Source organism: Denticeps clupeoides, chromosome 1 (assembly GCF_900700375.1).
Source record: "Denticeps clupeoides chromosome 1, fDenClu1.1, whole genome shotgun sequence".
NCBI classification, from domain to species: domain Eukaryota; kingdom Metazoa; phylum Chordata; class Actinopteri; order Clupeiformes; family Denticipitidae; genus Denticeps; species Denticeps clupeoides.
The window spans coordinates 1,670,353-1,682,892 of record NC_041707.1 but is presented as its reverse complement, the minus strand read 5'-3'; the positions used below and the strand labels follow the sequence as shown (position 1 = coordinate 1,682,892).

At 45.1% G+C, this 12,540-nt stretch overlaps 3 protein-coding genes across 5 annotated transcripts; all 3 read left to right on the top strand.

The window, feature by feature from the left end:
- The first annotated feature begins 733 nt into the window (after positions 1-733).
- Positions 734-4,206, top strand: LOC114792012 (dynein light chain 1, axonemal). 2 transcript variants are annotated; one of them, XM_028982742.1, is made up of 8 exons: positions 734-764; positions 1,194-1,232; positions 1,310-1,419; positions 1,513-1,568; positions 1,648-1,703; positions 1,818-1,944; positions 2,111-2,251; positions 3,673-4,206. In XM_028982742.1, exons 1-8 carry the CDS (start codon positions 762-764, stop codon positions 3,732-3,734), a joined length of 594 nt encoding a protein of 197 aa, XP_028838575.1. In that variant the 5' UTR covers positions 734-761; the 3' UTR covers positions 3,735-4,206. The 2 variants fall into 2 exon arrangements, with proteins under 2 accessions (XP_028838575.1, XP_028838566.1); XM_028982733.1 differs by lacking the exon at positions 734-764 and having other exon boundaries at positions 772-1,232; positions 3,673-4,205.
- Positions 4,207-4,459: 253 nt separating this feature from the next.
- On the top strand, positions 4,460-8,550 carry LOC114799838 (tubulin epsilon and delta complex protein 1-like). Its single transcript, XM_028996731.1, has 4 exons — positions 4,460-4,673; positions 5,225-5,306; positions 7,720-7,925; positions 8,179-8,550. Exons 1-4 carry the CDS (start codon positions 4,473-4,475, stop codon positions 8,428-8,430), a joined length of 741 nt encoding a protein of 246 aa, XP_028852564.1. The 5' UTR covers positions 4,460-4,472; the 3' UTR covers positions 8,431-8,550.
- Positions 8,551-8,627: 77 nt separating this feature from the next.
- LOC114797368 (uncharacterized) lies at positions 8,628-12,221 on the top strand. Of its 2 annotated transcripts, XR_003750851.1 has the most exons (6): positions 8,628-9,260; positions 9,930-10,007; positions 10,133-10,339; positions 10,430-11,083; positions 11,475-11,556; positions 11,970-12,221. XR_003750851.1 is itself a non-coding variant. In XM_028992276.1 (4 exons), exons 1-4 carry the CDS (start codon positions 9,132-9,134, stop codon positions 10,757-10,759), a joined length of 744 nt encoding a protein of 247 aa, XP_028848109.1. In that variant the 5' UTR covers positions 8,628-9,131; the 3' UTR covers positions 10,760-11,249. The 2 variants fall into 2 exon arrangements, 1 of the variants encoding a protein (XP_028848109.1); XM_028992276.1 differs by lacking the exons at positions 11,475-11,556; positions 11,970-12,221 and having other exon boundaries at positions 10,430-11,249.
- The last annotated feature ends 319 nt before the right edge of the window (positions 12,222-12,540 follow it).

Here is a 12,540-nt window from a genome sequence, read left to right as displayed (position 1 = left end):
TTCTGTGACGAAATGGCCGTACGGAAACAATTCACCAGAAACACACACGTTACTAAGTAATCCTCTTATCACACTGACGGCGTTAGTTGGACTATTAAGTGCCTTTGTACTTGTGGTATTTATTATCGTTTTTATTTGCACGCATATTGGTATTAAAGTGCCGCCACCACGTGGTGAAATAGGAGCAGCGCATTGAGTAGCTGCGGGGTCAATTGCACAAACATTAACCCTTTATTTTGAACAGATCATTGTCCTGAATATATTGTCCTGGTTTAATTTGATCCCAATTCCATTCCAAAGCTGCTCAGACATGACGCCTGCAACGTTGCATGTCCTGTCTGGGTGGTGATCTAGATCCAACCAATCCAGAACCTAAACAAGTCCAGAGCACCTAGCAGCCAAAACAGTATAGGTGAAGTGGATGGTAATCTTGTCCTAGTGGGACCTTGCAGTGGCAGGTGTAACAGTTTGTCTCGGAAGCAGAAAAGAAACAAATTGACGATGACACTGCAAAAGTATTTGCTAGAAATACATTTTTAGAACCTTAGTGAGCAATATATAATGTATGTTTGATGTATGAATAACGATTCATATTTGGTCTATTTGATATACGTAATAATATATTTATGGAGAAAAGTCCTCTGCATGCATATTCTGTGCATGTTTAATGCGAAGTCCGAATCATGCTGCTGTTTACTGTGTGACGTCGGGGGCTGCGCATGCGCAGACGGCGCCCAGTGCCATAGCAACCCGCGGACAACATGGTGAGTGGGGACAGGACGGTTCTGCACGGCGTCCCTGGCAGCTTTACGCGGGATAAACGCGCCGCCGCGTGTCACGTTGCTTTCATTTGCGCGTAAATTTGTGTAAATTGCTCCCGCAGTTCCGCTTCCTGCGCTGGCGTGGGGCTTATTAAAGCGAGTAGCCGTTAGCATAGGCAGCTAACTCGGGCTCCTTCTGCCTTGACTGGCTTGTGTTTAGAATTGAAAGCCCTGATCAGCTGGTCAGAGCCCTGAGTGGTCAGAGCCCTGAGTGGTCAGAACCCTGATCAGCTGGTCAGAGTGGTAATCAGTCATTTGTATAGCCATAGACTGCAGTATATCATGCATTATGGTTTTGTTCCGTGATCTGGAGGACTTGAGTGTTATTGTGCAGTCTTTTCCGCAAGGGTAATGTTTTGTGTTCGGTTTCAGGCGAAAGCGACGACCATAAAAGAAGCGCTGGTGAAATGGGTTTGTATTCTGCCGACGCCGTTACCGGGTAAGTACAAGGTGGAGAAGGTTTCAGCTGGGGCTGTGTGTTCCACCAGGAGGAGAAGACAGGGGAGAAGGCAGCTGAGGCCACGGCGGTGAAACTCTACAGCCAGATCCCGCCCATCGAGAAAATGGACGCTTCGCTCGCCGCCCTGGTCAGCTGCGAGTGAGTCAGGTCTTTCCCCCCACGGGCCCATTTAAAGACCCTTTCCTTTAAGCGCCGTGTCCATGATGTCACTCTTTTCCCCCCGCTGACCAGGAGACTCTCGCTGTCCACGAACTGCATTGAGAAAATTGCCAACTTAAATGGCCTGAGTGAGTACGAGCGGCGAGCGCCGTATAGAACGCGGTGGAGAACAGGTGACTGCTGTATTCACCTTCCCCTCTGTTGCAGAGAATCTCCGGATTCTGTCCTTGGGACGGAACAACATCAAGAACCTGAATGGACTGGTAAGCCAATTCCCAGCGTTCCCCTCCTCTGGGCCGCGGTAAACTCAGTAGAACCTGTTTCAACCCGGAGAACTTCTTCTTCTTCCTCCTGTCCCGCGCGTCTCCGTCCTGCAGGAGGCCGTAGGCGACTCTCTGGAGGAGCTGTGGATCTCCTACAACCAGATAGACAAGCTGAAGGGCATTCACGTCATGAAGAAGCTCAAAGTGCTTTACATATCCAACAACCTGGTGAAGGAGTGGGGTGAGTGTGACAGCAGTGCATGTTCAGTTTTTTTTCTCATTAGTCGCGTTCCTCAGACGTTCCTCAGACGATTTAATGTTTCTCGCTCCTCACACCTTTCTTTAAGCCAGTCGTAGCAACATCTGTGTGAGGAAGGGGGGGGTGTAATGTGGGGGTCTGCTTGCAGCTGAGTTCCAGAAGCTGGCAGACCTGCCTGCACTGGTGGACCTGGTGTTTGTTGGAAACCCCCTGGAGGAGAAACACTCACAGGATGGGAACTGGCTAGAGGAGGCCACCAGGAGGCTCCCAAAGCTGAAGAAACTGGATGGTGAGAAGCACATATGCAGGCTTCCTACGGTCATTAAGAACCTGGAACAGTCAATTTTCTTGTGAAAAGGTCTTGAAATACGAGATAAACACCTAGTCATTGAAACGCGGATGTATAAGGAAGTACTTAGTTCCCGTAAGACCGCATGAGAAACATTTCTCTACGTTTAAAGCCAGCGCAGGTCTGTAGTATCTTTGCTGGCTTTACGTAGGGAACCACGTCACGTGGTGTTGTGTGCGTTGCTTCCATATTCCATATAACATTCTCAGCCGTGCATCTCCTTTTAAAAGTCAAGATTGAAGAGATTTATTGTCGGTACAACAGTACGCACAGTATAATAGGGGTGTGTATTGGCAAGGATCTCACAATACACGAATCGATTATATCACAATGTCGTGATACTGTACATATTGCAATATTCTACAGTTCACTGAAAATGTAAAAACAGAGCTGATATACAAGGTGCTGCCTCACTCTGCCTGAAATGCCAGGCAGCAATTCGAAATACCCAGCTGTACAGCGCCATCTACAGGACAGGAGGTTGTAGTCGCACACTGATCCTTATCTCTTCCGACCTCACAAAATAAACGCTCAACAGCATCAGAATATTGATATTTGATGTCCATGTATCTATACAAAGTCGTACGTAAAATATGAATATTCAAATGATGATCTCTGCTGGAACCTGATGGGTCCATTAGAAACAATGTCATCTAAGTTGAAGTTTCCCTGACATGAAAAATTTTGCTTTTATATCAGTCTTGTTGGTCCCCATTATACTATGTCTAAAGTGTCTTTCTGAAATTCAGCCTCTGTGCAAAATTACAGGCACTTTGATCCAGTCCCACTATGAGATTTCCCAGGATGCACCGTTTCGGTATCTGTAGCTTTAAATGCTAATGAGGAGGAAAGAGGCGGGACGAGGAGGAGAGCGACCTATAGAAGTTGAGCGGCCATTCGCGGAAATGACGTCATCAACACCATTCACCAACCACAATGTTTGAAGCAGACAGGAAGTTGTGTTACCTTTATGACGTCATAAGGGGACAACTTATCTCTGAGCTGCTGCTCTCTGAAGAGTGAAGCAGATTGGCCAAAGCACTCTTTACACCTATCGCCATTTTCATGTCAGGGGACCTTTAGGCTTTTCAACGTCATCAGATTAGTTTAATTATATTTTGACAAATTAGACTTTGCACAGAAACTTCAGTGAACGAATGGTCATGGAAATTTGCCTTAGAGTAATTGAAAAGTCATGGAAATTCTTCTCTAAATATGTGTAAGAGGCCTGGTGTGGCCCTCCATTCCTGTGTGTGTGTGTGTGTGTGTGTGTGTGTGTGTGATACCATCATGTTAAAAAGGTGGAGGTGATTAGACGTGGGATATATATTCACTTACGGTATGTCCTTCTTCTTCTGCAGGTCACCCTGTGATCAAACAGGAAGAAGAAGAGACGGAAAGAGTTAACACACGTTCTCCATAACTGACGTTCCCTTTTTTTTTTTTTTTGTTTATTTCTGAAGATCTGAGCACCAGCACATTTGAAATCTGGAGTCTCTTTTTACACTGTGTCAGTACCGTAGAAGAGACTCTTTTCCCAGAAGCACACAGTCAGCGCAGCATTAGTTGGCGGCGTCTGAGACTGGTGCATGACACTAACCAGCTATGAGGAGGAGGGCTGCGGAACAGTTTCCCACAATGCACCGGTCAACACCTCACAACACCTCATCATTACAAAGAGTGGTTTACTGGCCGAGCTGCGTACACAATCGTGGTGCAGATTTTCTCTGTCTGTGGCACAAATTTGAAGATTTTTTTTTATTTGATTACATTTTTTTAATTAAGTGTATTTAGCTGTTTGCTTAAGCACATTAACAGCCTTATGACACGTTCCTCTGCACGACTCTAAGGGAAATAATGCATATTTTCTATAACGTTTTTTTTTTTACTTTGTTTTAAATTATTAGGCACGTTTATATAAATATTTAAAGTCTCGTTGAATTGTAATAAAGCAGCTGTCTGCTTATTTGATTTGGTTCTTGTCTTTATTTTTCAGACAAGTTCTCAAGTTTCTGACCAGTCACGTGTTTTATGTTGTGGGCGGGGTTAAACTCCGTTCGTAATTCTCATTGGTCTCTTGACGCCTCAGTCAGGCCTCACGGCCGGCTTTTAGCCAATCAACGCCCGAGTATCTGTTGAGACGTTTACGCCCGCTGCTGCTATGGCAACTCCCGGCAAAGGGAATAGGGAAGCAGGCGGAGGTGGCGCAGACATGCATCGGGGTTCGGGAGGTCAGGAGAAGCAGGTGAAGGGGGTGAAGGAGGTGATCACGGCCCTCTGTAACCTCCTCTCCGCCCTCCAGCTCCACTCTGTACCCAGCGCCGAGCTCTTCAGACGGGCCAAGTTCAACAAGGAGGACGCGGTGAGTCGGAGGGTCATTAAAAAAACCGCATACGCGGTGAACAACATTTGAAAATGTGCCACGATGGTGGAGGGTGTGTGTTCATGTCCAATATAACGCGCCGAATGCGAGCTTTCCTGCAATAAACCGTATAAACAGCTAAACTCCACCTAAAGCTGAGTCAAGTTAGTAAAGTTGTCAGCGAGTTCTGTATTCGACACTCACAGACCCTCGCAGGATTTTCTCAGACTCTTTAAATCAAAATCTAGAACTTTCACAAAGTCGTGTATGTCTGTCAACTTACACACACACGTTGGGTTTTCAATCGCTGCGGCCGATAATTTTCGCTTTTGGCGGTATGCGATGTTTCAAAATAAAAGTTCCAAAGGGAAAGACGGGGAGTGATTTAATTTACATTAATATAGCGCCTTTCAGCCTGGGGTGATACTGCACGTGTAAATCACTTTCATACTTCTGAAAGCCCTAGATGATAAGGTAATGGTTTAGGGTTGGGGTTTTATTCTGAAACGTCATCTGATGGTGAACATGACTTTTATTTTATTTCCCTGAAGGTGCCGGAGATGTGGAGGTTTCTCTACAGCCTTTTGAAACCAGCTCTGGTGTTGGAGTGTGAGTGCCAGCATGGAGAATTGGGTCCGTATTGCATGATTCTGTTGATTTTATAATGATTTGTGTCTGTGAAGTAGGTCAGTAATGTATGATTCTGCTGATTGTGTCTGTGAATTAGGTCGGTAACGCCTGATTCTGCTGGTTTTATAACGATTGTGTCTGTGAAGTAGGTCAGTAATGTATGATTCTGCTGATTTTATAATGATTTTGTCTGTGAATTAGGTTGGTAACGTAGGATTCTGCTGATTTTATAATGATTTTGTCTATGAATTAGGTTGGTAACGTAGGATTCTGCTGATTTTATAATGATTGTGTCTGTGAATTAGGTTAGTAACATATTATTCTGCTGATTTCATAATGATTTTGTCTGTGAATTAGGTTGGTAACGTAGGATTCTGCAGATTTTATAATGATTGTGTCTGTGAATTAGGTTAGTAACATATTATTCTGCTGATTTCATAATGATTTTGTCTGTGAATTAGGTTGGTAACGTAGGATTCTGCTGATTTTATAATGATTGTGTCTGTGAATTAGGTTAGTAACATATTATTCTGCTGATTTCATAATGATTTTGTCTGTGAATTAGGTCGGTAACGTAGGATTCTGCTGATTTTATAATGATTGTGTCTGTGAAGTAGGTCAGTAACGTATGATTCTGCTGATTTTATAATGATTGTGTCTGTGAATTAGGTTAGTAACATATTATTCTGCTGATTTCATAATGATTTTTTCTGTGAATTAGGTCGGTAACGTAGGATTCTGCTGATTTTATAATGATTGTGTCTGTGAATTAGGTCGGTAACGCCTGATTCTGCTGGTTTTATAACGATTGTGTCTGTGAAGTAGGTCAGTAATGTATGATTCTGCTGATTTTATAATGATTTTGTCTGTGAATTAGGTTGGTAACGTAGGATTCTGCTGATTTTATAATGATTTTGTCTATGAATTAGGTTGGTAACGTAGGATTCTGCTGATTTTATAATGATTGTGTCTGTGAATTAGGTTAGTAACATATTATTCTGCTGATTTCATAATGATTTTGTCTGTGAATTAGGTTGGTAACGTAGGATTCTGCAGATTTTATAATGATTGTGTCTGTGAATTAGGTTAGTAACATATTATTCTGCTGATTTCATAATGATTTTGTCTGTGAATTAGGTTGGTAACGTAGGATTCTGCTGATTTTATAATGATTGTGTCTGTGAATTAGGTTAGTAACATATTATTCTGCTGATTTCATAATGATTTTGTCTGTGAATTAGGTCGGTAACGTAGGATTCTGCTGATTTTATAATGATTGTGTCTGTGAAGTAGGTCAGTAACGTATGATTCTGCTGATTTTATAATGATTGTGTCTGTGAAGTAGGTCAGTAACGTATGATTCTGCTGATTTTATAATGATTGTGTCTGTGAAGTAGGTCAGTAACGTATGATTCTGCTGATTTTATAATGATTGTGTCTGTAACGTGTGATTCTGTTGTTATTATTGTACAGGTGATTCTGCTGATTTTATAATGATTTGTGCTTGTGAAGTTTTGTCGTAACACATGATTCTGTTTCTTTATAATCGTTGACGTGTCTGTAACACATGATTCTATTGGGTTTTTTTTTAATCATTGCATAGGTGATTCTGTTGATTTCATAATGATTCTGTGAATTGGGTTGGTAACGTATGATTCTGCTGATTTCAAAATGGTTGTGTCTCTGAATTAGGTCGGTAAAGTATGATTCTGCTGATTTTATAATGATTGTGAAGTAGGTTGTAACGCATGATTGTTAATTTTATAATCATAATAATTTTGATTCTGATTTTAAAATGATTGTGAAGTAGGTCGTAACACATGATTCTGTTGATTTAATGGTTATGGGATTTTATTATTTAAAAATTTTTTTTTAGGGTGGTAGTAGCCTAGTGGGTAACACATTAGCCAGAAGTCCCAGGTTCGAATCCCACTTACTACCTTTGTGTCCCTGAGCAAGACACATAACCCTAAGTTGCTCCGGGGGGGGGGGGCTGTCCCTGTAACTAATGATTGTAAGTTGCTCTGGATAAGGGCGTCTGATAAATGCTGTAAATGTTATAATGATTGTTACTGCGAATTAGGTGGGTAGCGTATGATTCTGTTTTTTGTAATGCCTGATTATTTTTTTTATATACATTGTATGCATGATTCTGCTGATTTTATAATGATTGTGTTTTGTGAAGTAGGTCTGTAACATGTGATTCTGTTGATTTTTATAGTCATTGTTTCTTTAACATGTGATTCTGTTTTTATAACCATTGTATGCTTGATTCTGCTGATTTATAATGATTGTTTTGTGAAGTTGGTTGTAACGCATGAGTCTGTTGATTTTATATTGATTGATTAGGTCTGTAACAGATGATCGTGTTTCAACATGTTTCACTGCTGACCTGTGGTCCGGTGCTAATTTACAGGGGACCAGGTCAGGTTTGTGAGGAGCGCGCTGTGGCATTGTGGATATGCTGCCCCGTGGGTAGTGGATGGCAGTTGCCATGGCAATGATGTCGGCAGCCGGGAGCTGCTTCTGGCCTTTGGTTGGTTGCTGTCCTCCGGGAGTCTCCTGGAGTTCCTGCTGAGTGAGCGGACGCTGCAGCTGCAGCCGCTGGCCATACCTGCACAGGTATGACCGGATGCTCCATCCACGTCAGCCATTACAGATTAATCACCAGGCTCACCCGTACGTGACGCCCTTTCCAACAAGATTCTTCATGCCCCATTAGCACATCACACACATCTTCCATGGTCTTCCTGTTGTGCAGAGCCTCGTGCCAGCAGATGGCGCCATCATCACATGCAGCTTGTTTTGGCCATTCTTCAGGCCGGCTGTGATCAGACTCTTGTGTTATTGAGTTGGGGAAGTGTGTGTGTTTCAGTCATCCCCCTGTTTCCCCGTTGGACCTGTCGCCGCTGTAGAAGGGGACGGTGACCTGAAGAGGCTGCAGTGGGAGTTCGGGAAGCTGCGGTTCCAGTGGAGGAAGCTGCTCGCTGCTCAGGAGGAGAGGTCCAAACTCATCCACAGGGCAGGTCCTCCTTCCACACAGCTGAACATGGCCATGAACACTGCTCTTTTAGACTATGCAGGGTTCCTTCCGTCTTCTAAACCCTGGAAAAGTCGTATAACATGACCTACGTAGTTCCTGTACATTTACAACTACAACATCATCTAAAACCAGCGCAGGTCTGTAGTATCTTTTGCGTGCGTTGCTTCCATATTCCAGAACTTTCTCATTTACAGCATTTACCAGACGCCCTTATCCAGAGCGACTCACAGTCAGTCCCCCCTGGAGACACTCAGGGTTAAGTGTCCTGCTCAGGGACACGATGGTAGTAAGTGGGGTTTGAACCTGGGTCTTCTGGTTCACAGGCGGTGTGTTACCCGCTAGGATACTACCACCCTGTTCTCAGCCACGTTTCTCCTTTTAAAAGTAGATTACAGCTGATGATCCACGCTGGAACATGACACGTCCGTTTTACTCAAACTTGGAGGAAAAAACTTCTTCTTTAATGACTTAATTGTCATGAGTTTAGTCGTTTTGATAAATTTGACTTTTTTTGTGATTTTATCAGAACGTATGGTCATGAAAATGTGCCTTTTGTAAAAATGCGCGAGCACCCTGACTATTGTCGCGCTAATATTGTGATCCTTTTGGCCGGTTCCAGACACGGTCCCGCTGTGCTGGAACAGTGATGATAAAAATCCTCCTAAACGCTTGTCTACCTGCAGCTGATCATGAAAGATCAGTTTTGCGCGCGTGGAAATGCTGATTCTGGACCACAAGTGATCCTGTGCGCCCTGAGGTCATGATCAGAGTAAAAGGTTTCGGTGATGGTGTTCATTCTGTCTGACCGCATCTTAATCTGCGTGTGTGTGAAGGTCCTTTCTGAAGTCCAGGACCATCCCGTGGCTCCCAGCTCAGCTGCAGGTTTCACCTCCGACCCCTCAGAGCTCACCAAGGTAGGAGGTGTTGGGGGGTGTCTTTTTATGTGGGAGTGGCTTGAGGAGCAGAAGTGTACACGACGCTGATCTCTCCATCTTCACGCCCTGACCCGGCATTCATCTCAGCGCTGGGCGGGGTGATGGGGGGATGAGCGAGTGACTCCCTCTGGAGGCCTCGCTCTCTCTTATTTTTCTCCGTATGAGCATGTGGATTAAAGAACCGAATCTGTCCCAGAATACGAGGACAGCGTGAACCAAGTGCAGAAGCGGGGAGGTTATTTCTGTCTGTTTTGTTAAATGGTTTTCTGTGTGTGTGTGTGTGTGTGTGTGTGTGTGTGTGTGTGTGTGTGTGTGTGGAGAGAGATAAATATGCCCCCTGTGTGCGACTCTAGTGGTTGATCTGCAGGAGAACCTTGTTCTCAGCACTGACAGCCCCCTGTGGAGACGCCCTCACCGCACCCCAAACACTCCACTGCAGGGCTGCAAGACGAGGCTGTGTGTGTGTGTGTGTGTGTGTGTGTGTGTGTGTGTGTGTGAATAAAAGGCCGTCATATTCATGATCAACAGGAAGCTGCCCCTTTTAATGTCTGTATGACATTAAATAAATTCATCAGCAGAAAATGTTACTTAATCTGAATAATGTTTAATACGGATTTTTCAGTGTCTCTACATTGGTTTCTTGTGTAGGAGCTGCAGCAGGTTAACGTTCTACTGGAGACCTATCTGCAGTGGAGCAGCGTGGAACCGGCGTTCTGGTGTTGGATGGTCTGTTCCGCTCCTCTTTTATTCCTCATCTTTACACTAATTTCCTTTAATTTATTCCTCCCTGTATTAATGAATCGGTTCCATGTCTGACTGTGCTGTCACACGTTCTCCGCCCGTCTCTGCAGGACAGCGTGATTGAGCACCGCTCCTCAGAATGCAGCGGTGACCAGACAGACCGCACATTGGTCAACGGTCATCCGCCCGCTGCTCGCTGTTCCCACGGCAACGTGCACACTGGAGCCGCAGAGTTACTGGACGGGGTCGTCTGGAAGCTGCAGGCGTCCCTGAGAGCCGGACGAGGCCATTCGTCACGACGCGGTGACGCCGGACTGGTAACCCACATCTAGGTCCCCTGTCCTCGTAAATCTGTAGAAACGGAACGTCTGATGTTCTCACCAGGTGACTCCTTCCATCCCCACCAGGCCCTGCGGAGAAGCAGCTGCTCTGATCTGTCGGACCTGGAGAGGAGAGTCACCTCCCGCCTCCGCTCCGTCACCGATGCCAGCGCTCCAACCTGCGGGTACGCCGGCTACAGGCCACGCCTCCAGGACCGGCAGCCACGTGCCGCCGCTGGAGGAGAAGTGGGCGCGCCGAGAACGCTCCACGCCTCAGAACTGATCCAGGATCTGCGGAAGAGGGAGTCCCACCTCCTGCAGGGGCTGGAGGAGGCGTGTCACGCCCACAGACACGCCCTGCAGGAGCTGGGTGAGGGTCTGGACCAGGTGGTGTTCATTCCACCGCTAAAACGATGAAGCTGGACCTGCCTGATTGGCCGGTTCCATGGTCTTGCTGCATTTTGATTGGTCCGTGTGTACAGTTCTTAGAGGAACGTTGCTCGCTCCTGTGATTTCTACACTGGAGCAACAAAGCTGATGAAGTAGGTCAGATGTTTGGTGGATTTTGTGTGTGTGTGTGTGTGTGTGTGCTCATTCCAGCAGGTCTGACAGTGTCACTGTAAACCCATCCAGCAGCTAATCAACCCAGAAACATGGAATCCGACCTCAGAACACGCGCCGCTTGGGATTGTGGGATTATGGAGATTAAAGGAAGTCGTTGAGAACATGCTGAGAGGAGAGGTTAATGTCTGAGTTGTAGGGCGTGAAGAGTCATTAACAGAATTTCCACACAGTCACAGTCACTTCTCGCTGGTAACATCGGCGTCCTACACCCACCGCATACATATGAACAGGACAGCAAGTTCTGGATGAGATGTATAAAAAAATAAAATGCTTTTCAGATTTATTTTGTCATTGTGTCATTTCATATCATTTTTTCAGAAAGTTGTTTTACTGCCGGTTTTGAATTTTTTTTTTAAATAACGCATGATGAGGGGGCGGGGCCAATGGTCAGATTTTCTTCTTATACTGATTGATAATGAGTTTTAATAATCATGACCACATGGCTTTTTTTTTTTTTTTTTTTTTTTGCATGTGTCTCTGACTGTGTGCTTAACCCCCGTCTACTCAGGTGACAAGGTCGAGTCCCATTTTTGTGTCCAGTTTCCAGGACTTTGTGGACAACCTCATCTTCTTGAAGTTGTGAAATGACGGTAGGCAGGATATGTGAGATTATTCCAGCCCTTGCATCATTAATTCAGCGTCTTTTCCTGCTGAAACCTGATCCTGGATCCCAAACTAAACACTGTTTTAATATCTGAGCCACGGAAGAGAGAAAAAAAAATCTTTGTCTGGACCCAACTGGACGACCTTAACGTTTGATTTTCTGCTTGGAAGTTTGTGTAAATTTGTTTTATGAAATGTAAATTTTTAATGAAATGTTAATTTGATTTGCAGTTCTCATTTTAATTATGATGGGAGATGCAGAAAAAGACGCTGAGGTGGTGAAACGGAGGTTCGATTATTTAAAACCTGCTCATTTCCCCAAACGTTTCCTTCCCTGGATGTTTAGTCATATCTCTTATGAAGTTAAGTCTCGTGTTCTCCCTCCTCGTGCTTCTGACAGGTCATCTGTGGTTAGGAACGTGTGAGGAACGCAGGAGATCGTGGTTCTTCCCTGTTGGCGATGCTAGTCAGGAGTCACCGGAGCTTCTCTCTCTTCTCTCTGTGCTGTGGAACACGTCCTTAATTGGCTGTGTGGCACCATTCTGCCGATAAGAAACGAAGGGCGGACCGGGTCGCAGCTCGGCCTGCTGGGATATCGGCCTTCATTTGGTAGGCAAGGGGGCGTGTCGGACTAATTAATGCCGTTGTTGTCAGCAGAGGAGGCCATGAACTTTCCAGGATATGGATCGAGGGAGGAGGAGGGTAGCAGGAAGTCCCAGAGAAGACAAAGCAGATTGTTGGAATTCATTATAAAACGTCTGAGGCGCCACAGAACTTCTCTCATGGTGTCTCTGTCTGTCTTCTGCTGAGATGCTGTGGAGTTGAGATGAAAAGAGGAACGAAACGCCACACTGAAGAACGAGCCTTTGAACATGGAAGAAGAGACGTGAGAGCCCAGCTCTCATACTGCTCGCCCTGAGAAGAGTGTGAAGTCCTCTGCTGGCCCGTCCTTCTCTCCTCTCATCCTTCTT